The sequence below is a fragment of the Myotis yumanensis genome, unplaced genomic scaffold, assembly GCF_028538775.1.
Source record: "Myotis yumanensis isolate MYYU_CA2020_CCGP unplaced genomic scaffold, mMyoYum1.0.hap1 SCAF_14, whole genome shotgun sequence".
Taxonomy (NCBI): domain Eukaryota; kingdom Metazoa; phylum Chordata; class Mammalia; order Chiroptera; family Vespertilionidae; genus Myotis; species Myotis yumanensis.
In genome coordinates, this window is record NW_027223765.1 from 56,315,975 (window position 1) to 56,339,665 (window position 23,691).

General features: G+C 45.4%; 1 protein-coding gene across 4 annotated transcripts in view; it reads right to left on the bottom strand.

Annotated features, from left to right (window-relative positions):
* Positions 1-23,691, bottom strand: part of FOXP1 (forkhead box P1) — a 482,289-nt gene that overhangs the window by 79,244 nt on the left and 379,354 nt on the right. For 3 of the 4 annotated variants that reach the window (XM_070391017.1, XM_070391014.1, XM_070391015.1), the window contains 3 exons: positions 11,007-11,144; positions 9,966-10,055; positions 4,536-4,689 (listed from right to left, as the gene is read on the bottom strand). In XM_070391017.1, coding sequence (XP_070247118.1) covers positions 4,536-4,689; positions 9,966-10,055; positions 11,007-11,144 — 382 coding nt within the window. The remainder of the gene's footprint in view (positions 1-4,535; positions 4,690-9,965; positions 10,056-11,006; positions 11,145-23,691) is intronic. The other variant, XM_070391016.1, reaches the window with a different exon arrangement.

Here is a 23,691-nt window from a genome sequence, read left to right on the forward strand (position 1 = left end):
CAAATGATACATTAAGTGGTCAGATATTCTTAGAACGCATCCTCAACAGCCAAGTCGGTTTTCTTCTTCCTTCATAAAAATCAAATGCCAATTATATTTTGATGGATTTTGTCCCAAATGAGCATTTAGTTATTAGGCATATTCAATTATTACTTGTCCCTTGAAATTAAACCTTGGAGGCAAATTAAACAAAGGGAAAGGTCACTACAGAATCCCTGGCCAGTTCTGCTGCATCTGGGTGATGATGTTCAAACGCCTGGTGAAGTGACCATGGGCTGTGTGGCTCACAGGCCTGCCACTGCCACTGCCGCTGCGCACCAGCCAACACCTGTGAGCCCGCCGGCCACTGCCGCTGCCGCTGCGCACCAACCATCACCTGTGAGCCCGCCGGCCACTGCCACTGCCGCTGCGCACCAACCATCACCTGTGAGCCCGCCGGCCACTGCCACTGCCGCTGCGCACCAACCATCACCTGTGAGCCCGCCGGCCACTGCCACTGCCGCTGCGCACCAACCATCACCTGTGAGCCCGCCGGCCACTGCCACTGCTGCTGCGCACCAACCATCACCTGTGAGCCCGCCGGCCACTGCCACTGCCACTGCGCACCAACCATCACCTGTGAGCCCGCCAGCCCGCGGCCCACTGCTTACTCAACTGAAACAATAGCGAACAGGCCTGTCTGCTGGAGATAACACACAGATAGAAAGCCACACAAGTCAACACCTATTTTTATTTTCCAGGGAGTAAATACACTTGAAAAGCACAAACCGCCTATTTTCCACTCAAACTAACTGATTTCCGGGTCAACTGCCTGGGAAGTGGAAAGCCTGGAGGAACGCCAGTCTATCAACTATGTTGACACTTTCGCTCTGAAATAAAAGAGCAGAACTTTAAAGCCATTTAAAAAATGAATTAAGCCTATTAAAAATTACATACAAACTAACAGTAAGCTGTGTATCTAGTAAATAAAGCCAGGCAGATGTCCTGTTACACCTAAGAGAACAATTCCCATTACTCTACTCCCTTTTATTCCAATGGGCTAGCCAATCAGTTTCATCGTCCACAGCGAGAAATGGTAAATAAAATAGTAACTCATGGACTTCTGGGTCAAATTTCAATATGATAATTACATGTAAGAATAATCATTAGCTTTAGAAGGAAGCAGTCAAATCAGTGTCCTCCTCAGGGCCACGCCTTGATAGTATTGTTAAACTTGGGTTCCATGAATAGAGGACTATCTACCAAGATCTCCTGATAGAATGAAGACAGATAAAAGACAGGCTAGTAGTCACTCATCAGACTAAATGCACATCAAATCTCCAGAAAGTAAGCATTCCTTCCAAAATGGTAGATAGGAATAACCGTACTGAGTTAGTAAACAAATCCATTAACAGGCACACAATTGAGCAATAAAGTTTCTCCTATTGATAGTGTACACCTAAAAATTAAAAAATCAGAATAAAATTGAAAGTATATTTCGATATGGAAGTACTGGTCCTGGCAAGGATCAAGTCATTAAAGAGACCAAGGAGAAAAACAGATACACTAATTATGTAAAACAGAGAAGGCCCTATAGTAACCTTACAAACAACAAGAACATGCCTCATTTCATAACCTTCAGGGGAAAAAGGCCTTTGAAATATTGCTCTCTCTCCATTCCTACACGTTGATATTTACATACGCATTTTAGGTAACTGAGCCAAGGTCATAAGCAAGTATATAAGAGAATCTTCATGTTTGTACCATGAAGTGGGCATTTCCAGTTATTTTAACACATACCCCTTTGCCTTGCTATCTTTCTTTTTTCCAGGATAACTGGCCCCTTCATTATAAAAGAAAATGCAGACACAGGTTTAAAAAATGTATGTTGTGGGGACAGTTGACAGATTACTGCTCATGGAACTCAATTTTATAGCCCAGGACTGGCTCACAGACACCAGAGCTGACCAACCTTTCTGTCCTTCACACCCATCCCAGGTGACCTGCTCCAGCAGAAAGTTGATTTAAGCCTCATAATGATATCAGTTTTAAGCCATTATCTCTTTGATAAAGAAAAAATTGTATTGTCTTCCAACAAGACTGAATTCTCAAGCCCTTTTGGGCGAGGAGGCAGGGGAGACAAAACCAACTTCCCGATTCCCCCAAAGATGGCCGTGACACTGTGGCTGACTTCCCGCAGGCACCAACTCCAGAAATGTTTATATCTACGCGTATGCCCCTTGGACACACATAAAGGCACCCTTTAGATGTTAAATACGCATCTTTCTAATGCCGCAGGGACTCATGGTCATGGCACACCGCTGGGCATATCAATCAGTGCCGGGCCGGTGCATCACCGACAGCGCCGCTGATATGTTACCGCAGCGCTTACACTGCACGCATCACCACATTCATTCCCTTCCCATTACACAGGGGCTTGTCTTGTCACTGCCCAATTGCCCTCTTTTGGACAGCTTAACTGATGTGCCACAACAATGAACCTCAGTGAGCAGCTGAACAGCAGAGGAGCAGAGGGAACGATGAGAGGCTGACGCCCAAGCCCAGTGGGTGTGGCCTGCAATAGTTTCCAACAATACTCCCGAAGGGTCATTAATGCACGTTGTAACATTTTGCAAGTTCAAAAATGCGTTGGCCAATACGCCCTTTGTTTTCCCCTGGTATGGCTGTTACCAAATCTCCTAATTTGACAGCAAGGGGGATGTGAGCAGAAAGGGGAGGAGAGGCGAGAGGAGTCAGAGAAAAGCCCTGGTCGTCACAGTAAAAACACCCCCACAAAAAAACAAAGCAACCCCCAGATGGGACAGAAACTGGGTGTGGCTGACTCCAGAGAGAAGATTCAAATGCAGACATGCCTCACTTCCACCTGACAGCAAAGGCTCTGACCAAAAACGAGGCCTGCTACATGGATGATGGAGGTTCTCCATTCCAGCACTCTTCAGAGACAGCTGAATCCAAGGCAGCGAAGGCTTTAGCTACCAGCCTTTACGGCATATCTACCTGCATCCAAATGGGGGTGAGCTGAGGGCCCAGAGACAGGGCAGCCCCAGCACAGAGCATGCCTGCTCTCCTCCTCTGACCACACCGCACAGGTGTACTCAGGCCACACAGGTGCACTCACTGCACAGGTGCACTCACCACACAGGTGCACCCACACTGCACAGGTGCACCTACACTGCACAGGTGCACTCACTGCACAGGTGCACCCACACCACACAGGTGCACCTATACCACACAGGTGCACTCACTGCACAGGTGCACCCACACCACACAGGTGCACCTACACTGCACAGGTGCACTCACTGCACAGGTGCACTCACTGCACAGGTGCACCCACACCGCACAGGTGCACTCACCGCACAGGTGCACTCACCGCACAGGTGCACCCACACTGCACAGGTGCACCCACACCGCACAGGTGCACCCACACCGCACAGGTGCACCCACACCACACAGGTGCACTCACTGCACAGGTGCACCTACACCGCACAGGTGCACTCACTGCACAGGTGCACCCACACCGCACAGGTACACTCACCACACAGGTGCACCCACACCGCACAGGTGCACTCACTGCACAGGTGCACCCACACCGCACAGGTGCACTCACCGCACAGGTGCACTCACCGCACAGGTGCACCCACACCGCACAGGTGCACTCACCCCGCACAGGTGCACCCACACCGCACAGGTGCACCCACACCGCACAGGTGCACTCACCGCACAGGTGCACCCACACCGCACAGGTGCACCCACGCACAAGTGCACCCACACCGCACAGGTGCACTCACCGCACAGGTGCACCCACCGCACAGGTGCACCCACACCACACAGGTGCACCCACACCGCACAGGTGCACCACACCACACAGGTGCTCTCACACTGCACAGGTGAAAGAGCTGCTTACACCAGGGGTGTCCTAAACACAGCAGAGTGCTAGCTTCTGATGCCCAACACCCAGTGGAATAACATGTCAATGGCTTCTCAAAAGAAAAATTTTAAATCTATAAAATCTTGTTATTTTTGAAAGAACCTCAGTTTTTGAAGAAGAGCTAGAGATATACATCCTATCTGATCGGATGAGTGTACTAAACTGATCAAAAATCAACAGTCAGATGAAGGTAAAAAAGAAAGAAAAAAGAGAGGAAAACCAACAAAAACTTTACGTTTTTATAATCACACAAAAATAAACTGGACTCTAACCCTAGATATTAGAAAGTGGAATTTATAAAGCATGACTAAGATTTAAAACAGAACAAGTTACATGACATGAAATGCAGCTTAAAATGACTAAAAAAAAACCTTCAAGAAAATTCATTTGTAATTCCAAACTGAAAACATTCCATCTGATTAAAATGCTGTCAGTGGGGGAGCACTGCTTTCCCCTCCCTCAGGGACCTGCTGAGCCCTCGGCCACCTGGGTCCCACTGGCGCCAGCAGTATGGGGACTCCTCCCAGGTCTGCAGGGCTTCCTGGACAGTTCTCCAGGGGCAGGCGGGGCCCAGAAGATGGGCCCCGGCCTCGGCGTCCACACCCACCTTGCGAGAGGGGCTGCAGGGGCAGCGCGGGCTGGCCGGGCGGCAGTGACAGGAGGCCTTGGCGCTGCAGGGACAGGAGGTGCTGCTGCTGGAGCTGCTGCATCTGCAAGAGCTGCTGCTGGAAAGCCAGCTGCTGGGGAGCCACCTGCTGCTGCTGCAAGAGACCAGGCAGAGAGTGAGGCTGCGAACAGGCCAGGTGAGACCGCCCCACACACCCATCCATGTCCAGGAGAGAAGGGGCGCTGGGTGAGGGGCGCCCCGTCAAGGTGTCACCTGGTGTGAAAGGGACGCCAGCTCCCTCACCCAGCACGTGCTCTCCCTGGCTGTCAGCACCGGGATCTCAGACCCCAGCAGGCCAGTGTGCAGGGACCCCAACTCTGGCCCCCGAGGGGCCACAGACAGCTGCCTCCTCCCGCGCACGGGCGAGCTTTTAACTACTCTGTTTATCACTTCTGACATAAATAAATGAGAAAAAATCAGGCCTTTGAAGAAGAAAAACTTCATCTAATATTGTTAATTAGCCATGACAAACGATGAAATAACATTGTAAATCTTTCATAGAAACAGCCACTAGATTTTAATTACACACATTCATAATTTAGCAAACAACATCGTACTCAACTGTGTTTCATACGGAGACACTGAGCTTCAGGCCTCCACTCCGCTGGAGGCTCAGAAACCCTCCCCGCTTCCCTCCCCGGCTTTGGGCTTGGAAAGAAGGGCTCTACCCTCTACCGTTTGACAAATATCTTTTTGTTGATTGGACAATGACAGGAGGAAAACTTTTGTTGTGTAAAACATCAATACATCATTCCTGTGTTTAGCAGGCCTTGCTCCAGCCAAAAAAATTAATGTAGATTTCCTCGGTAATTATCTGAGTGATAGAAAGATAATACAGTGCAGCAGAACAAAAATAGAGGGAAATTATCTCATATCCTTAATCTGTGAGGAATCAGATCGAGGTGGAGGTCTCAGCCACATCATGCCTCACAATTCGGAAGGGAAGTTAACTCTTCCCAAACTGTAGCTCCCAAAAAAGATCATTTAGGCAAAGAACAAGATCCGTTTTCCTAAGTCTAAGTATTCATGAAAATACCAGGGAGACTTTGCAAGGAACAGGTCTACACAACCCCGCCAGAGCTTCTGAGAACTACACTTACAAACAACTGCATTCACTTAGCCTAAAGCACGACCGCGAGCCGATCCACCCATGAATGTGTGCGGATCAAGGCCTCCTTGATGCAGAGATAAAGGGAAGAGAGAAATGATGGCTTCCTTTCGGCCTCTGTGTAGTTTATTTTACAGTAAAAAACCATCATTCTCATATTAGCAACCAATTTCAGACTTACTACCATGCCACTGAGAAAGTTAATTGAGTTTCACTCCAAAAAACAAATTCTATATCACTAACAACAAAAATTTAAATAAATTTAAATGAAAAGCCAGTGTTTTCATTTTAAGAACAGCATGCTTAAAATGATCCAATTGTTTTCACCCCTTCCCAAGTTATCACATTAATGTAAAACCCAATGATAGTTATATTCATGTCAAAATGATTTTTCTCTTCTTCAACAGATATTAATTCCCAGCGTTTTTAAAAAGGGGGGGAAGGTAGACAAAATCCAACACTGATACCATAGAAGTTGGAGGATCTAACTCCTCTTGAAAAAGAAATAATGGGGGGTGGGTGTTGAAGTTTAGGGAGGGTGTTTCCTGTCTTACTGTAAATGAAATGTTTAAAGATGCTGTATTTATATAAAATGACTGATGGCTTTTCTGTTGTCACTGCAGCCATCCCTAGGAAAGCTCATGAAAGCTGTCCGCGTTTGAAAAGCCAGGATATAAAAGTATACAAGGCCCATTGTCCAAAGAAAGAATTTAAAAGCAACACTGGTTGCCAAACTGCTCCCCACCCAGTTACCAAGCACAGGATACGAGCCCATTTGTTTACTTCTCACAATTGAACGCACACAAAAAAGGTCTCCACGCAGTCCCCGCCACAGGTCAGCAGCCAGTGTTAAAAGGCTCAAATGCCCTGATAAACCTTGCATTTCGGATCCCCTCCCTGGAGCTGCAGTCAAAGGTCTGTTTTCCTTTCTTCGGCTCCTCCCTACTGCCTAACATAAACTGTCATAGCTGCCTGGGACAAATGGCCCTTTTAAAACAATCAACTGAACCTGCCTCACCCACACAGGATGGGAACTTTGTTTGTGGCCTGACTTACTGTTAATGCTGCCTTCTACTATCCACACCCATTCTGTGAGCAGTGGCGTAAGGAGCCGGCTGCATGAGGCTGCATCTGTCTCCTAAGGAAGGTCTCGGGTCTAACTCAGTGTGGAGCCTCACTTGCTCAAGGAAACATCTTTGAGGCAACTTCAGGGGAAAAGCAAGTCAAGGTTCATTGTTCTGGCCAAAGATCAAGCGACTTGTAGCAAAGGTAATCAAAAAAGGGAAAGGGAGGGAGGGGAGGAGGACCTGACAATTCAAAATTATGAGCCACTAATGACTGGGGATTCAGTGAATTAATATACTTGTTCCATCTGTCAACATCCAAGTTCAAACCTTGTTAAAGTCATAACCACTAGTCCACATCATGAAATTGATACCGTGTGACTTGGCCACCACCTGCATGCTAATTCAGGAGACACCTCAGGAAAGCGAGGGTCCTTCAGCCACAGTGACAGCACATCCTGGCCACATCTCCTGGCGCTGGGAACATATCTTGGAATCCAAGACCTGCCCCTGGGTCTGTCCACCCTCGGGATGTTAAGGCAACATATCTCCTGTCGCCCATGCCTTCAAAATGGAGGACAGAGTGCGACCACAGCTAACGTCATGTCCTGGAGATGCTAAAATGCTCCTGGAAGGTCTCACCTCTTGGCTCAGGGACCAAGCATTCCTCTCCTCCCCCACCCCCTCCCCACTCCACCACCAGCAGCATGTCTGCAGGCCCGGATGCCCCTCTGACAGCAGCGATTTGGGAGAGTTAACTTTTATCCTTCCTTCTGCTGCATAACGTTCCCCTTCGCGTTTCTTTATCTGCCCTCGGAGCGCGTCTGCTTTCATGTTCCCCCAGCATGCAGACGTGCATTTCAAACCATGTCTTGCAGACCAAGTAAGAGGTTAATCAGAAGTGGCAACAGAAGGAAAAACACAATCCCTGGTAACTGATAAGAATGGCAGTGGCAGCCCTTTTTTGTTTGTCTTCAAATATAGAGTTAAAGATCTTTAAAAAACTAAATTTTGATGCCTTTGAAAAGAAAGAAGCACAAAATAACAACAGGGGGTTATAGCCTGTGAGCCACGGGGGAGAAACTCCATAATTCTCCTTCTCCCTTTTGAAGGCTGTTAGAAATCTGATTCAAAAAAGCAACAGCAGAAGGGAACCCTCTCGAGGCTGTAACCATTTCCTGTGATCATGCATAATGTGCTTCAAAAGTGGGTTTTTACCAATTCTGTTGATCAATTGCACCTCCTTCATATCCTCCTTTTCTCTGCTGTTTACATCTGATGTGACTCAATGACAAGCACTGGCTGAGGCTGTGAAACAGGCCTGTCATGTTGATTTATGGGCGCATCAAACCACAACTTGTCCAAACCGAAGCTCGCAGTTCATTAATTAGAGAGTTGTGACTTTGAAGTCAGCTTTCAGACTGTGGTTTTTAACATTTGGCTTAATTTATATGCTCTTGAATGTGGATCTCTAAGGAAAAAACTGAAATTCCCTTCTTGTCTTTGAACTTCTTTTGACCGCACAATAATCATTTCTTTGTCCAGAGTGATGCCTGCAATCCCAGAGTCATTAACGCGCATTGAACTGCCACTGATGAGTAAGCCCTACTGAATTAGAAAAACAGCCAGCAAAACAAAGCTGAGCGCCTCCTGCACAGTGATATCTCACAATTACATGCCTTCCCTCCCTGTGCCATTTCCATTTTAATTACTGTTAGTCCTTTAGATTTACATTTTAGACACTTTTTAATCTGTTCCCTTTTCTATTATAGCAGGACCCGGTAGCACGCCACTGTACACAAATGTGTCAGCACTTTCATTAAAGCACCTCCTCCCTGCACCCCGAAACGGCCCCTACTCTACGGGGGTTGATATCCAGGCTGCTGAAGAGGACTCCAGGGCGAAAACTTGACAGGGCATGGAAAATGCACCCACTCTGTGTTGTGAGAGGAACCCACAAGGGAGAAGGGCCGGCTCACGCCCGCTGTGTCAAATGAGTGCTGCCTGGCCTTCCACCCAGGGGAGGGAGGAGTCACCTGGGAGACTGCTTCCCACCAAGGAGAGCGGCCGCCTGCTTAGGGCCAGCGCAGAAGCCGTTCAACTGGACTGTGAGCTGCTTCTCTGTCATTCCAAGGAGAAAACGCTCACATGAAAAGAATGCCCGTCACGGTCGGAATACGAGGCGGTCAGATACGTGGGGCAGCTCTGGGATGGGTAGACAGAGACCCTGATAATGCAGACAGGCACAAGGACACGCCCCCAATGACTGAGCCTCTCGCACGCGGCCACACAGAAGGTCCCCCAAACCTTCCCATTCCTGGAGGCAATGCTGTCCCCTACCTGGGCGGGGTGCCTCCTGCTATAATTCTGTGAACTTACATAACACTGTGCACATGGCAGCTGCTGCGATACACCTACTATTTGCTGGGGAAACACATACGATCCAGGCAGGAGACTCTAATGCTAGCTGTGCCACTGCAGACTTGCTTTCAGCAGTTCTGATACGTACAACTCGCATGAAAAGTTAAACTGAGATTGTGGGATGGAGAATCTGGCTCTAACTTTCTTTTTTTTTGTAAATCCTCACCTGAGGATACTTTTTCCATTGATTTTTTTTAGAGAGAGTAGGAGGGGAGGGGGGGAGAAACATCCATGTGAGAAGACACATCAATTGGTTGCCTCCTGCATGCACCCTACTGGGGATCAAACCTGCAACCCAGGTATGTGACCCTGACCAGGAATCCATCCCGAGACCCTTTCTTGTGCAGGCCGACGCTCTAACCATTGAGCCCCACTGGCCAGGGCTTGCTCGAACTTTCTGGTTACCCAACCTCAGCACACACCCAAGCTCTCTGAGCTGGATATAATAATCAAGTGTGTGTCCAAATCAAATTTTCCTGAAAGCACTTCACTTCCCCCAGGTACATCTTGCAAAGGGGCCTGAAGGCTCTGCCCAGGATGCCCCGCCCAGTCCTCCCAAGAGGTACACCTGCACCAGGATTATAAAATACGTGTCAGCAAACAAATGGAACCCAGAAAAACCGGAGCGAAAACAGGACAATAACTCTCGGTCTGGAAGCTGAGAACGATAGAGTCAGCTCAGTTGTGCAATCATTTAAAAGATGAATGACAGTTTAATAGCCACTAGATAGTCCTCTGGGATCTGTGGTTTGAAAGTAAAATATGTATTGTCGGTACCTCTTTAGGCTGTTTTCCAGCATGTTGTTGTTGTAAAAGTTGAAGCTGCAACTGCTCCTGTTGTTTTTTATAAAACTCCTGAAGCTGCTGCTACAAAGAAAAGAGAGGAGGTGAGTCAGGGGCGGCGCCGCCACTGTCCCTCTCGGTGCTGTACACACACTGAGATGTGAAGAACAGCCTCCTTTTATCTGCAATGGCCTGACCTTTAGTTTGAAACTCGACAATAAATTTCAGCGCACACTGACTATTCTTGGCATTATTGTTTGAAAAGTAATCCCCCAAATGAACTGATGAAAAACATACCATTTTCCACACAAACTAATTAAAATAAGGCAAGGGATGACCTTTGATTGTACAACAAAGGCAAACGCCCTTGCTGCGAGTCTGGTGAATCTCTCCTTCGAAACAGGCCGCGCTTTCTCAGTGACGGGGCTGGCCCCGTGTGCGCACAGGCGCGCGTCAGAGGGCGGCCAGCCTCCCAGACGCCTGCCCAGCCCACACCTGCCCGCAGCGCAGCCACCGCAGTACTCGGTCTCATCCTTTACGTTCAGGGGTCCATGAAATCTGAAGATTAGGTCTCCATGGTACAGTGGCAGCCAGGAATTCATTTCGGCATCAGCACAGGTGAAAGAATAAAGTCAACTATGTACCTTACAATTAGCCAACCCCAAAATGGTCTTTGTGTTTGAAAGAAAAACTCTAAGCTTCCAGTTGAAATGGGACTGCGAGAGCTGCCCCATCCACTGCTCCCAAGGCTCCGCTCTGCTTTGATTCCCACGTTTAGAAGCCCCTGGCTTACCAAATAAAAGACTGCAAAGCCACACGAGCCTGAAAGGTCTTATTTCTACCAAGTCCCATTACAGCCCTAATCTCAGTCCAGGGTCTCTCCTGGCCAAACCTAGTGGCTACGCAGGGGCTCTTTCGGGGATGCAGCCAATTGGTTCTTCAGGGCCCAGGGGCTGCCCCACCTTGGGCTCCGCCTGTGCTTCCAGGAGGAGCTCAGGACCAGGTGTGCAGGAGGGAGCAGAGGAAGATGGTTACCTGCTGGAGCATGAGGGCCTGCTGCTGCTGCAGGAGCACCTGGAGCTGCTGAGGGCTCAGCACTTGCTGCTGCAGGATCTGCTGCATCTGCTGGGGGGTGATCACTTGAGGTGTCATCATAGCCACTGACACGGGCACCTGGAAGGTTAACACAGCGTGAGCAGGAGCCAGGGAACCACACGCACACAGCACCCAGCCTTTCCAGGCTCAGCATCTGCAGGCCGCCGGCTTCAAGAACTGACCGATTTCCCACGCACAGTGTGCTGATCCAGAAGGGATGCAGCAACAGATCCTACTGAATCTATTAGGAAGTTCATTTCAAGTAAAAAACAACAACAAAAAACAAACACAAAAAAAACAAAAGAAACCCCTGCAGCACTGACAGCTGTTCCAGGCAGTCTTGTAAGCAGACAAGGACTCAGGAAGATCTGGAGGTAGGTTAGAACGATCTCAATTTCTTGTTAAGAATGAGTTTTCTGTCACAATGAAGTTAACACAAACAAATTTTGTTTTCGAGAAGAAGGCAAATGGGAACCAGTACCTCCACAGCTGGAGCTCACATGAGCCACCACCTCTGTGGATCGCAATTTTAAGGACGATCAGATCAAGGAATGCTTAGCCTTGTGCATGGCTGACCCCTGGGCGCACCTCCTGCCCTCAGCACAGACCTTCCTATGATGCCTTTCCCCTTCCTTGTTCCCCGCACACAGATGTCTCAATTCCTCCAGACTCTGTGTGATACCAGTCGAGCTGCTTCCCATGACATTTCAGTGACAAACAGCTCCAGTGATGAACTTGATAGCATTTCATATTTGCAACTGTTAACACGTTTCTGCACGGGCATCTCGGCAAGGAACCTGCACACTGTATCTGAAAGGATGATGTCTTGTTCAGATAAAACACTGACATTAAAATGACAGGCTGTCTTGGCCAAGGTTACACAAATTGTATTCAAGCGGATACCTAATGACAATGCTATGAATTCTGCAAGCTTTCGAGAATGTAATTTAGCTATTCAAAATAATCACTGCACTTGTGTCTAATTTGCAGACTACATGAGAACCATTTTGTCAGACCCCGTAATACAAGAAGACTGTTTCATGAAAAATCACCCCCAAATAAAAAAGATAAGGAAAGGAAAAAAAAAAACACAACAAAAAAGAAAAGACAAAACCTGTATGTCTAACAGTAATATTTAAGCATCGTACTTTTCTTTAGTTTTTAATCAAACATGTGACAGCAAGAAGCAGTAAAGGATATACTTTGTTAAAAAGGATCTGCTGTCATCTCATGCATTACAATAAAAGGTAATAACATGTTTTGCACTTTGCCTGTGTGCCACTTAAAAAAAATCCGGCAGACAATAGCTGATCAGAAGATAAAAGAGTTTAAAAAATCTTTCAGGGCAGCAGTAAGCAAAAGCGAGAAATGCAGTATTAATTTTATGTAACATAATGTCTTAATATGCAGTTTATCTTGACTTTTTCACATGATTTGTCCTGTCATTTGCATAGCGAGCTCTCATTCCTAATTTCACAGTCATTATGCACTGATGTCCCGATTTCTCAGCATCACTAATTTTGATGAACTAAAAATGGTTCCTGAAGGTCAGATCCATGTACAGCAAACACCCTTCACTGCTGTCGCAGGCATGTTTCTGTGTGAGGATGTTTATGTGCAAGTTTCTCATTGTTTGGAAAACACTACCCAGAACATTTGAAAATTTTCACTAACCCAACTCCAGAAGGTCATCACGGAATCTTCCTATTGCACGGCCTTTCAAATGTAGATGTAGATACATTGTAATTTAAAGCAGATGGGAATGTCTGAATTTTTTTACATGCAGAAAGGGACAGATGTATATGAGTGGATAAATTATCCTCTTAAAAAGACACTTGGAAGCACAAAATACCACAATGGTTCTCAGTGGACTCCCATTCACTCTAGGGCAGTGGTTCTCAACCTTCTGGCCCTTTAAATACAGTTCCTCATGTTGTGACCCAACCATAAAATTATTTTCGTTGCTACTTCATAACTGTAATGTAGCTACTGTTATGAATCGTAATGTAAGTATCTGATATGCAGGATGGTCTTAGGCGACCCCTGTGAAAGGGTCGTCCGACAGCCAAAGGGGTCGCGACCCACAGGTTGAGAACCGCTGCTCTAGGGCAAACACCAAGAAAAATCCATCAACACATTAGCCATCTAGACATTAATCCCAGTTACTCTACTTTGTCTTCATATAAGAAAAAGCATTTTGAAATTTTCAATATGTATCTGGGTGCCAATCACTATCTTGAGCTGTAAAGCTAACATATCACAATAGAAGTTTACTTTTCCTTGAGAGTTGCATCATCATACAGGGACACTTGATTAAGCAAACAAAAGAACCAAGTTTAAGGTTTCTTTTTTCCTCTGTGTTTCTTGGATGATGTACAATATAAATATCCTTGAGCCAAATTTCTGATGGTGATGAACAGGAAAATGGACAGGAATAGGGTGGTGTAAGATCTGAACTGGTGATGAACACGAAGTTAACAGTGTTACAACAGAAATCATCATAGCAACAGCATCTTGGTTGGAATTTTTAAAACAACTGTGGAAAGCCTATGCTAGAAAGACTATGAGGGAACTTTTGGGGCTACTCTAAATGCCCTCTGTCTTGATTGAGCGGGTAGTCACAAGGATGTATAAAATTATCAAAATTTTTCCAACTGTGCAGGTAAAATGAGGGCATTTTATTTATAGTATGTAAATTATACTTCAATAAAATCAACTTAAAAAGTTAAAAGAAGGCTGACATATATAAAGATAATTTTGAAACCCTTACATACAGCCAATAATTTAACTCTTCCCATAGTTATTTATTCCATTTATGTAGTTGTGTTACAGAACAAAAAAGGGAACGTGGGTCTCTTTTTCCCTTTGGACATTCGATGGAGGTGCTGAAAGCAGCAGGCACAGCCCAAGGAAAAAGAGGGAAGCAGCCTGCGGACCCTCCCCGGCTGGGGACGGTTCTGGATCATCACGAGTGGCTCTCACAGCCACTGGCCCTACCTCTGCTTTTATATCTGAAACCACAGTTAACACCAGTTAGCTCTGAGCCTCCAAAGTGGACTTGAGCTTATTTACAAATGTGTTAAAACTGAGATTTCCTTTCCCTAAAGTTCCAACATGTCATGAAAATTGGTTATGGAAAGCTTTAGTAAACATACCCAAATGGACAGAAAACATTATGGGGTAGGGAAGGGGGGGGGTGGGGAGCGGCACAGTTTAAGGCTTTAAATAGTTAAAAATTATAGCCTAGATATCCACTCCCTTAACTCCCAATGTCCAAGTTTTTCGTGCAGCCAGTCCCTACGAACACGAGGAATCAAAGGGCACGAGCACCGGGAGAGGCTATTAGAGCCCACACTTTATTGCCCATTACTACTGAGGTCATTAGCAGCAAGAGGGATTGTACCGTCTTAACCTATTGATCACTGTAACTACTATCATTTAATCCTGTGTTGAATGTCTGGAAAGCGGCTAAAGGCACACAAGAGAGAGTGCTTTAGCATTGAGAAATATGGTCAAAGCTCAGAAATTACACTTTGATTCATAAAACCTAGCTAGTGGTTTAAATCAATAGTATTTAAAACAGTCATGTGAGTTTTTAACTACAGTGTTCTAATATTTATGGGCCCCTCTTTGAGAGTATTCAGTCAAAACTAAAACTTTTGGCTCCTAATTCTATGCCATCCCCCTTACCCTCCTTGAGAAAAACACACAGTCATTTCTGATGTTTTTTTGTGTGTTACAAGGCTCATGCCTTAACTGGGAGTTCAACCTATTTCTTGATTTCTTTCTCAAATGACAATTTAAATATAATGAAAAAAGATTATGTCTGTGATACTGTAACTACCTTAACTGTTTGAGTATCTAGAAATGAGTATGTTTTCTGAGTTAACAATGAATCATAGAAGGAAATTTATGAAGAACTAGAATGATTCTGTCTAGCTGCCTTCAGGGATCAGAAATGCAAATTAAACTTGTGGCAGACATTTAAAGAATGCTAGCACACAAAACTGAATTTCACACACACACACACACACACACACACACACACACACACTCTCTGTGATACACTGTTGACTGATACCAGCTGGGAGTGGCCGACCCCAGGTGTGCACAAACCTGCCCGAGTAGCAGAAACACAGCTGAGCTTGGGCCCTGGGACGCTGCTAGTATGGGCATGTTGCCACCTTAATGCCAGAAAGTGGCAAAACGTTGTCAGCACAAACAAGTGCTGCTAAAAGCCCCTCCACTGCGGTGAACATGCTGCCTGGTGCAGACCCTTCTACTTCACAATGACTCCAGCGTCTGAATGCTAGAAGACCACTACAATGAGCGAAGGACTTGTATGCGTGCATATAAGCATAACCAATGGACACAAGACACTGGGGGTGGTAGGGGAGGCTGGGGGAAGGTCAAGGGGGGAGGGGGGGACAAATGTACTACTCTTTGTAATATTTTAAGCAATAAAAATAAAATAAAATAAAATGACTTGTATTACTGTTTTCTCTTATTCCTAAGGGGCATGGTATGTGATGGGAAGGGGAAAAAATCTTAAAGGCTAACAAATAAAAACACGCATAGAAACAATACTTATTTTTAATCTAGGAGACAATTGGAGGAATTGGGTGGGAGGGGAGAAGACACAACATAAATACTGAAAAATCACACTTTATCATTTTTTTGCTTTCTCTTTAGTTTATACTCATTTATCTACAAGGAAATACTACCCAGTATACACACATAAATTGGTTCGTCAACTTCTTCTCATAATTGCTATGTGTAGAAATAATAAAAATGAGAAGATAAAACATTTCAAGTACAGTTATTTCAATTATCTGGATTAATAATTTAGAAACCATTTTTAATCTCTGGCCTTTTACCACACGTATGTCCCAGGAAACTGGAGTGCCACAGAGACCTGGGGTTGAGTTTGGATGTTAACTGACCAGGTTAGGCACTGGTTCATCAAATAACCAGAGCAAATCAAATTAAATTAGAAGGCTCCAGAATATCAAAACAAAACCAAACGGCTCCGCTAAAAAAACAAAACACACACACACACACACACACACACACACACACTCACGCACACACACAGAACTATGCCAAATTTTACAAAGCCATACAGAATAGAAGCCTATGTAGAAGAAACACCACCACTGTCCTGAGAAAGACAACAGTTTTCATAATTAATAAGCCAATGACTACAACTGGCATATTGTCAAACAGAAAAGTTAGGAAGCTTCTATCCATTCCTCATGGTATCTAGAAAGAACACGCGCGTGCGCGCGCGCGCGCGCGTGCACACACACACACGGAGATACCATGCTAGGTACCTGTATCACAGAGGAAAGAAAATACATTTCTGACATAATATTTCAGTCTTAAAAAAATAAAGCCTACTATTCATGTGGGAAGTATAATTCTGTTTCATTATAGAATTCTGCTTTTTGTATAACTCCTTTAGACTCAGCTACTTTGCCACAATACTGTAGGAAGCATGAAGGCAGGTAATGGTTGTTATATTAATGCAAAATCGGCTAAGCAGTGAGTCATTAGCATAACTGTTCTCTCAGTAACAATACAACTACCTATTAAAATTTTAGAAAAAAGGCCTCTTTAAAATGCAATTAGCATTTCATTTTTTTGCCATGTTGTTTATTGTAATCTATCAAGAAAGGCTATCTTTCTTTCAGAAAGGGCTGTGTGGCCGACTTGCCTGCCAATCAGGAGTTCTTCAGGTTATCAACCCGAACAAGCAATCTCCAGCAAGGCTCTCCAGCTCTTCTTTTGTCTTTAGATTTAAAGAGGAGCAGCAATTCCTGTTTGTTTACAGCGGAGGAGTTAGTGGAACCTCCACTGCTGTCCTCTAACATCCCGTGCACACAAGGTTACTCGCTAAGTGCCAGCAGAATTGTCTTAGCTCCAATAAATATCAGCTTCATTTGCATAAAAATGTAAAGTTTACATAAATTAAATCACTTCTCCCATTAGCAATTGTTAAACATGAAAATAATCATCCAATAAGCACAGATGTTGCCAACCTAATATTATTATTATTTAAATCAAGAAAAATGAAGACTTTTTCTTCCCTCAATCTCTTCCTCCTGTAGGAGGGATGGAAAAATTTCAGTACACGTGAATTAAAGCTGCCACGACATTTTATATTAATAACAAAAATCATGTTTAAGTGCTGCAAATAGGAAGGAAGAAATATTCCAAAGTAGCTCAGAGAACCACAGAAACGATTCTGTCCAGATTCTGAGGTCTGGAAGGGAAGAGAATGAGGCCCTGGCTAAATAAGTCTCAATCCTATTTGAGACACATACACGATCAGAATGAAGCCTAACTTGTAGATATGGCTTAAATCAAAGGATACTATTAAATGCAGAAAAATAAAATGTTTATCTTTTGTCAATAAGAGATTTTTCTAAGACTGGGAATTAAATGTATAGCTCTGCTTTCTTCATGTTTTAACCAGCAGAGACAATATCAGAGGGAGCTTAACTGCAAATACCTATTGCCCCCCACATTACTGAGGCAGAAAGGGGACTATAACTGGATTGAAGCATGTAGGTAGGCCAAAATTAGATGATTCCAAAATTGGGTAAGGCCTTTTTTTTTTTTTTTAGAATTACAACTTTTTTTTAGAATTACAACTTCAGTTTCTCAAATTGTGCAGTTTCTCACACGTATTCCCAACACCTTCACCTTATACATCACAGTTAAGCTAAGGGGTGCAAATTAGATTCTAATGAGAAAACATCAGTTGCTTCTTTGACAATCTCACCATTCACTGATTTATTTCTAATGAAGACAAAGCCCAACCAAAAGCTCCCAATGTGTTAAAGGTCAAAATATGTTCAAAAATACTTAGTAAAACCCAGGCAAATGGGAAAGCTGTGAGGACACGTCTCATGAAGCAGTGTGACAATTAAGAGTAATTTTACAAAAAGCCATCTTCAGGAGAAAGTATGAGAAATTAAGCTGCCACAACTGTAACAGGTTAGATGAAAAAAAATCAAAATTTAATGTATTCTCCCCTGTGTCATCTTGTTTTGTCAAGACATCAAATAGAATTGGGAAGTACAAAATAACAAGCCCTTGAGAAATCAGAGAAGCCGACCTTTTTGATGTTGTTGACTTACCTTGTTCTCAGTTATTTGAACAATGATGTCTCAGATTGGAGGGCAAGATAAAACTTAAAAATTAAAACATGATACCAAGGTATTCTAAAAAAAGTGCACCACAACATTTAGCCCGCCTCTTCATGCTTTTAACGGGATTTGAAAATGAGGCACGATGCATGTTTGCTCATTTTTCTCATTCTAAATTAACGTCTCTTCAAACAACTGCCAGGTTGGAAGAGGGACTCAAAGAAGATTATTCCTACAATCCTGAAGTCGAGGCCAGTTTACCTCTTTCCAAATAATTCCCCAGAGGACTGTTTAGCTAAGAGGTACCCGAGCTTTCTTTTTTCTTAAATAAAAGAAAATAAAGCTGAATTTTATGAGGAGGAAAAAAACGTACTGCACACTCCTCAATGAGTAAAACAAATGCCCAGAAATATCACACCGCTTCCAAGAAAAGGAACCTTTCACACTAAACAAAAACAAATTTAGCTCAGGGAGCTCAGACTGCCCCAGTCTAGCCATGCAGGTACACATACAACTACACGCCTTTGCCCTGAGACATCTACAGATGATCAGAACATAACTCCCAGACTCGTAGGAAATAATGTGTACAGAGACATAAAATCAACGTATCACAGAATGGCTGTTTTTATTCAGCTTCTCCTACTGGAGAATGCACGTGAACCACAAACGCAGCAGTTAAGAACATGTTTAAAGGTACGAACGGTAAATAACCCAGTATTTACAAGCACTAGGATTTGTAAAACCTGGACTAGTTAGCAGCCATTTAATGATTACAACGTCTTGTCATGGAATTCATATTTTAACATGTAACATGCACAGGCACTACTTAGGTATTTATTTACCTGAACATTCTCTCATCATCTGTTGCTGCATTATCCCTTGCTACCTTCGTAAAGAACCACCTGAAGTGGACTCTACTTGGCTATTACACTTGCCCAGTTACTAAGAACATAGTTTTAAGTTTCTCTTTAGTGATGTTCATCTACAACTAAACCACATAATAAAATTAATTGCTCAACCTTCTTTTTGCCAATTCAAATTTTACTCAAATTTTATATCAAGCTCAGAAGCTGGTTACAATGTTCTCCCTTGGTTGTTTCAGAAACACAGTTAACTCAAACACACTTCTGCCACATTAGCCCAGATAAATCTGTAATTTCACTGCTTTTAATTAATCTGGATTTTAATTTTTCTGTATCTTGCAAATGTGTGGAGGCTGGCTGGAAAGTTGTATAACTGGCCAGTGTCTTGAAAGAGTTTATCTTTCAAATGACAGCTCCTGACAACGTGCAAATACAAAGCAGCGATGGCAGGGTTTTGTTTTTTGAGGTACACTTAACTGCAAAAAAAAAAAAAAATTCAAGCCAACCATTCCTATCACAAGCTTTCTGATGATTTATGGTTTACCAACTGAGCAAGGTTACGCAACACTGCATGCCTTTAGATGCATTATTTCAGCTAGTTGAGATTTAATTAAGATCACAGCCTCTAAAATCCCTGTCAAATGAAAATTCTGAGAAGACAATACACTATATACCCTCATACAGAATGTTTCCAGTCCATCTTCTGGGAAAATATGAGTTAATCTTCGTTTCTATGGCTGCAGACAAAAAAGTTCACCAATTTTGTTTTCTTTTGACACTTCAGTTGTTTTCTATTATGTCATGAGATCATTCCCTTCCAAGGAAGGAAGAAAAAAATCGAGAGTGAAACACATTGCAGAAAATGCACTTGACATTATTATCCAACATTATCATAGCTTAGCTATGATGTCATCACATTTTCATATAATCAGCCCATGTTTAGAAGTTCCATTTAATGAAATATGTTTACTTTAAAATACAACACAAACAGAAAGCCTACCTTCCTTGAATTACTCCGAGTAAATAACTGAAATGCTATGTTTCTCATTTCCTTTACTGACCAACTTTTCATCAGATGAGCAGCACATATAGGTAGAAAAGCAAGTTCTTAGGGCAAATAAGAGAATATAAAGCCCACTGCTTTCACTCTATAAGTAGCCCTGAGTATAAAAAAAGTCTTTAAAATAGTTTTCTCCTTATAGATTGGTAAAGAAAAAATGTATAATCATGTCGCCCTTCACGTATTTTCATTTGCATCAGATTAATATTTGTTGCCTATCTCATGCCTTAGAAATGACAGGTGCTTGCAGTCTGGCTCTTGACAGGCCACTACACAAATAAGTGGCCGGCCTGAAAGGGCTAATGCAGTCCTAATGAACAATAAATCAACTGTGATTATCAAGTGTCAGCCGCTGCTTCTCAGTTCAGCTCCATCACATCCCAGAGTCAGCCAGTCGGGTCTCTGGGTAGGCAGTCTGTATTTTGGTTTCATTTTTACACAATTTTCACTGAAATGTGTCAGGCAGCAACAAAGAATCACATAAGACAGAAGTAGACACTTTTTCAATGTATGCAAAGGGTACCAATTTGGAGAATCTGCTTCTGTCTTCATTTGGTTTACTTAGTGATGAGTCAACGTTCAAGAAATATTCTTTTAAACAACAGCAGCAGCAACACATCAAATCCAAATCTAAAATCTTAACGTGATCGTGTTTGAGGGCTTTGACAATGACATCCTGGCTTGAACACTTTCCCACATACACTACCTTGAATGGCACACACACATCCCTCTTGAAAATTTTATTACAAAACAACAACAAAAATGAACAACAAAAAAAGCAATACGGGGCTGCTTCTAAAATAAAAACTTCACTTGATTTTTTAAAAATGGCTTCTTTAACACGGACTTCCTAATGATAAAATAAATGTAACATTTTTTTTCCTTAAGCAGATTAGTCACTGATAGTATGATTCACATTTCCTGTTATCAGGCTTAATTTCCCCCAGAAATGTGTCACTTCAGAATGCTGGAATCTATGGAAATGAGATGATTTGCATTTTTAAATTGGCTTGATTAGAATATTTGGTCTGTGCGGACAGGAATATAGAAGTATTAATATTTTACTTATAATGCAGGCCTTGAAGGAGTTAATCCCAAAGAGGAAGAGTCCCTATGTACTTTGCTCTAAAACTTTACCACCCACTTCCGAAGCTCCCCTTCGCCCCAGCGGCGCGCTGGGTGGGGGGCGGCCCCGCCCGCTGACCGGGGCGCGGGGCGCGCTGACAGCGGAGTCGGCGGCGCGGGGATGGAGGAGGCCGCGCCGCGCAGACTTCACGGCCCGCAAAGGAACGCGACCGCGGCGGGGAGCCCCGACTGCGGGTCCCGCTCCGCGGCGAGCGGCGGGCTTCGTCCCCCTCCTCCCCTCCCCTTCCGTTCCCTCCCCGGCCGGGGCTCCTTCCCTCGGACGCTATGCCGACAGCCCGCAGACGCAGAACAAACTCTCGGACCAGAGCAGCGCCCGCTCACCCTCCGGCGAAGGCGCCCGGTGCGTTCACAGGCTCCCCAGGGGCACAGCTCATACCCCGAGTCCCCCCGAACCGGGTGGCGGGGCTGCACCCCAGCGAGCCCCGCGGGGAAGAAATCCCGAAGGAACCGGGGCGCGCGAGCCGCGCGGCGGGACTTCCTCCAACTCCGCGGCCCCCGCCCCGCACCGACCGGCAGCGGGAGAGGCCTGCGCCCCACCCGTGGGCGGCCGCCGCCGCTTCCCCCGCGCAACTCCCGCCAAGTTGGTGACCTCAAGTGTCGGCGCTTCTCCGAGAGGCTCAACTCCGACGCCGGGCGCTGCGCGGCCGCCGCGGCGAGGCCCCGGGAAGCGCCCGGAGGCGGCGGGCGCGCAGCGCGGAGCGGCCCGGGGACCCACCTGACACCGTCCATGTAGCCGCCGGGCGCGCGAGGCGGCGCGGGGCGCGGGCGCGGGCGGGCGGGCGCCGGGCGGGCGGGCGAGGGTCCGGCGGCCTCGGCGCGGCGCACTGCACGCGCGGGCGCTCGGCTCGCGGGCTGCCACCCGCGCCGCGCCGGCCCCCGCCCCGCCCGCTCCGCCAATCACAGCCCGCCTGCCGCCGCCGCGCCGCCCCCCACACAATGGGCCCCGCGCGCCCCGCGCCCGGCAGGTGAGCCTCGCCCGGCCCCCCTCGCGGGCGCTCGGCCCGCCGCCGGCTCCCGGCCCCTTGCGTGCTGTGCGCCTTGGAAACCTCGCGAGGCGCCGGGACCCGGCGGGGACTCCGCGCCGCCGGCAGCTGCTGAGACCCGGGAGGGTGCGGGCTCCGGGCGCTTCCCTCCACGCGGCCTTTCGGGAACTTTCGCTGCACGTGGACCGGCTCGCAGGCCGGCCTCCCGCCTCCTCCAGGCGTCGGGCTCCCCAGTGCGCGGTGCCGGCGGAGCCGGCCGGGAAGTGCGTGGCCACCAGCGGCCTCGTTCGCTAAACCGAGTGCTTCCCCTCCACCAGGGCAGCTGCAAAGAAAGCAACTGACAGGTCCCTTAAGAAATAATTCCTTACATTCCTGTCCTATTTATACAACAGCAACAAAAGCTACTCTGTACAGACACTGTAACATGGCCTCTATCAGAAACAGTCGCTAGTCTTCAGTGCTATTTAAATCGGAGTACTTGGGTTTTAAAGTCACAAATAGCTGTTGGCTCAACTGGCACAACGTAGGTGGCAGGCCAAGAGGGTCCGTTTCGGCTGCTCTAGAAAGCGCCCTCCGTTTACACCTGTAACTGGGGGGAAACTTCTTGGCCTGGGGCCCTAGACGTAAAACACAAGCAAATCATTTTTATTATTTTTCTCAAAATACTCAAGGAAAAAGAGTAGTGGCATCAATAATTATTTACTTTCCTTCAGTTAAGAAAGCCACAACCCAGTAATTCCAGGTTTACTTGAAAGTATTTTTCCATTTTAGGTGTTAAAATTACTACAACCAGAAAGCATATTGATAAAATTTCCAATCAAGCCAATGCCCGAATTTCAATAAGGTCAGCAGACAATCCCCTACTAATCTGGCTGCAAAAGAGACAAAAGCAGCCATTGACTGTCAGCTCATGATCAGATGTTAAATGAGTCCAGCACAGCCACTCTCCCCACTAAAGTGTTCCCGTGTCAGATAACAAATTTATTAATGGAATTTTTCAGGTCAGGAAAATTTGACCCCGCCCTCTCATGAATATTCAATAGAGAATCAAGGGCGGTCTTTTTTTTGGGGGGGGGGGGGAGGTGGGGAACACCTTAAATCTGCCCAAATTTACCATGAATCTTAGAGTTCTGACTTTTAAAGAGACAAGGCACTCCACTGGGAGGGACTGGCAGGGTCCCACAGACAGAAAGTAAAAATATAAGAAGTTCTCTTCAACCAATGCACAGTCAGAAAGTGGAAATGGTCATTTCAAAAATACACACGTGACATTTTCAAGGGTATTATAATTATTTAAGATTTAATGTCTGTGAAAAAAATCGGGATGCATTTTGAACAAGCAATTCATTCTTTTAATAAACATGTTTTTCATGAGGCATCCATAAAACTCATGCATGCTTTTACAAGTTGGACTAACTA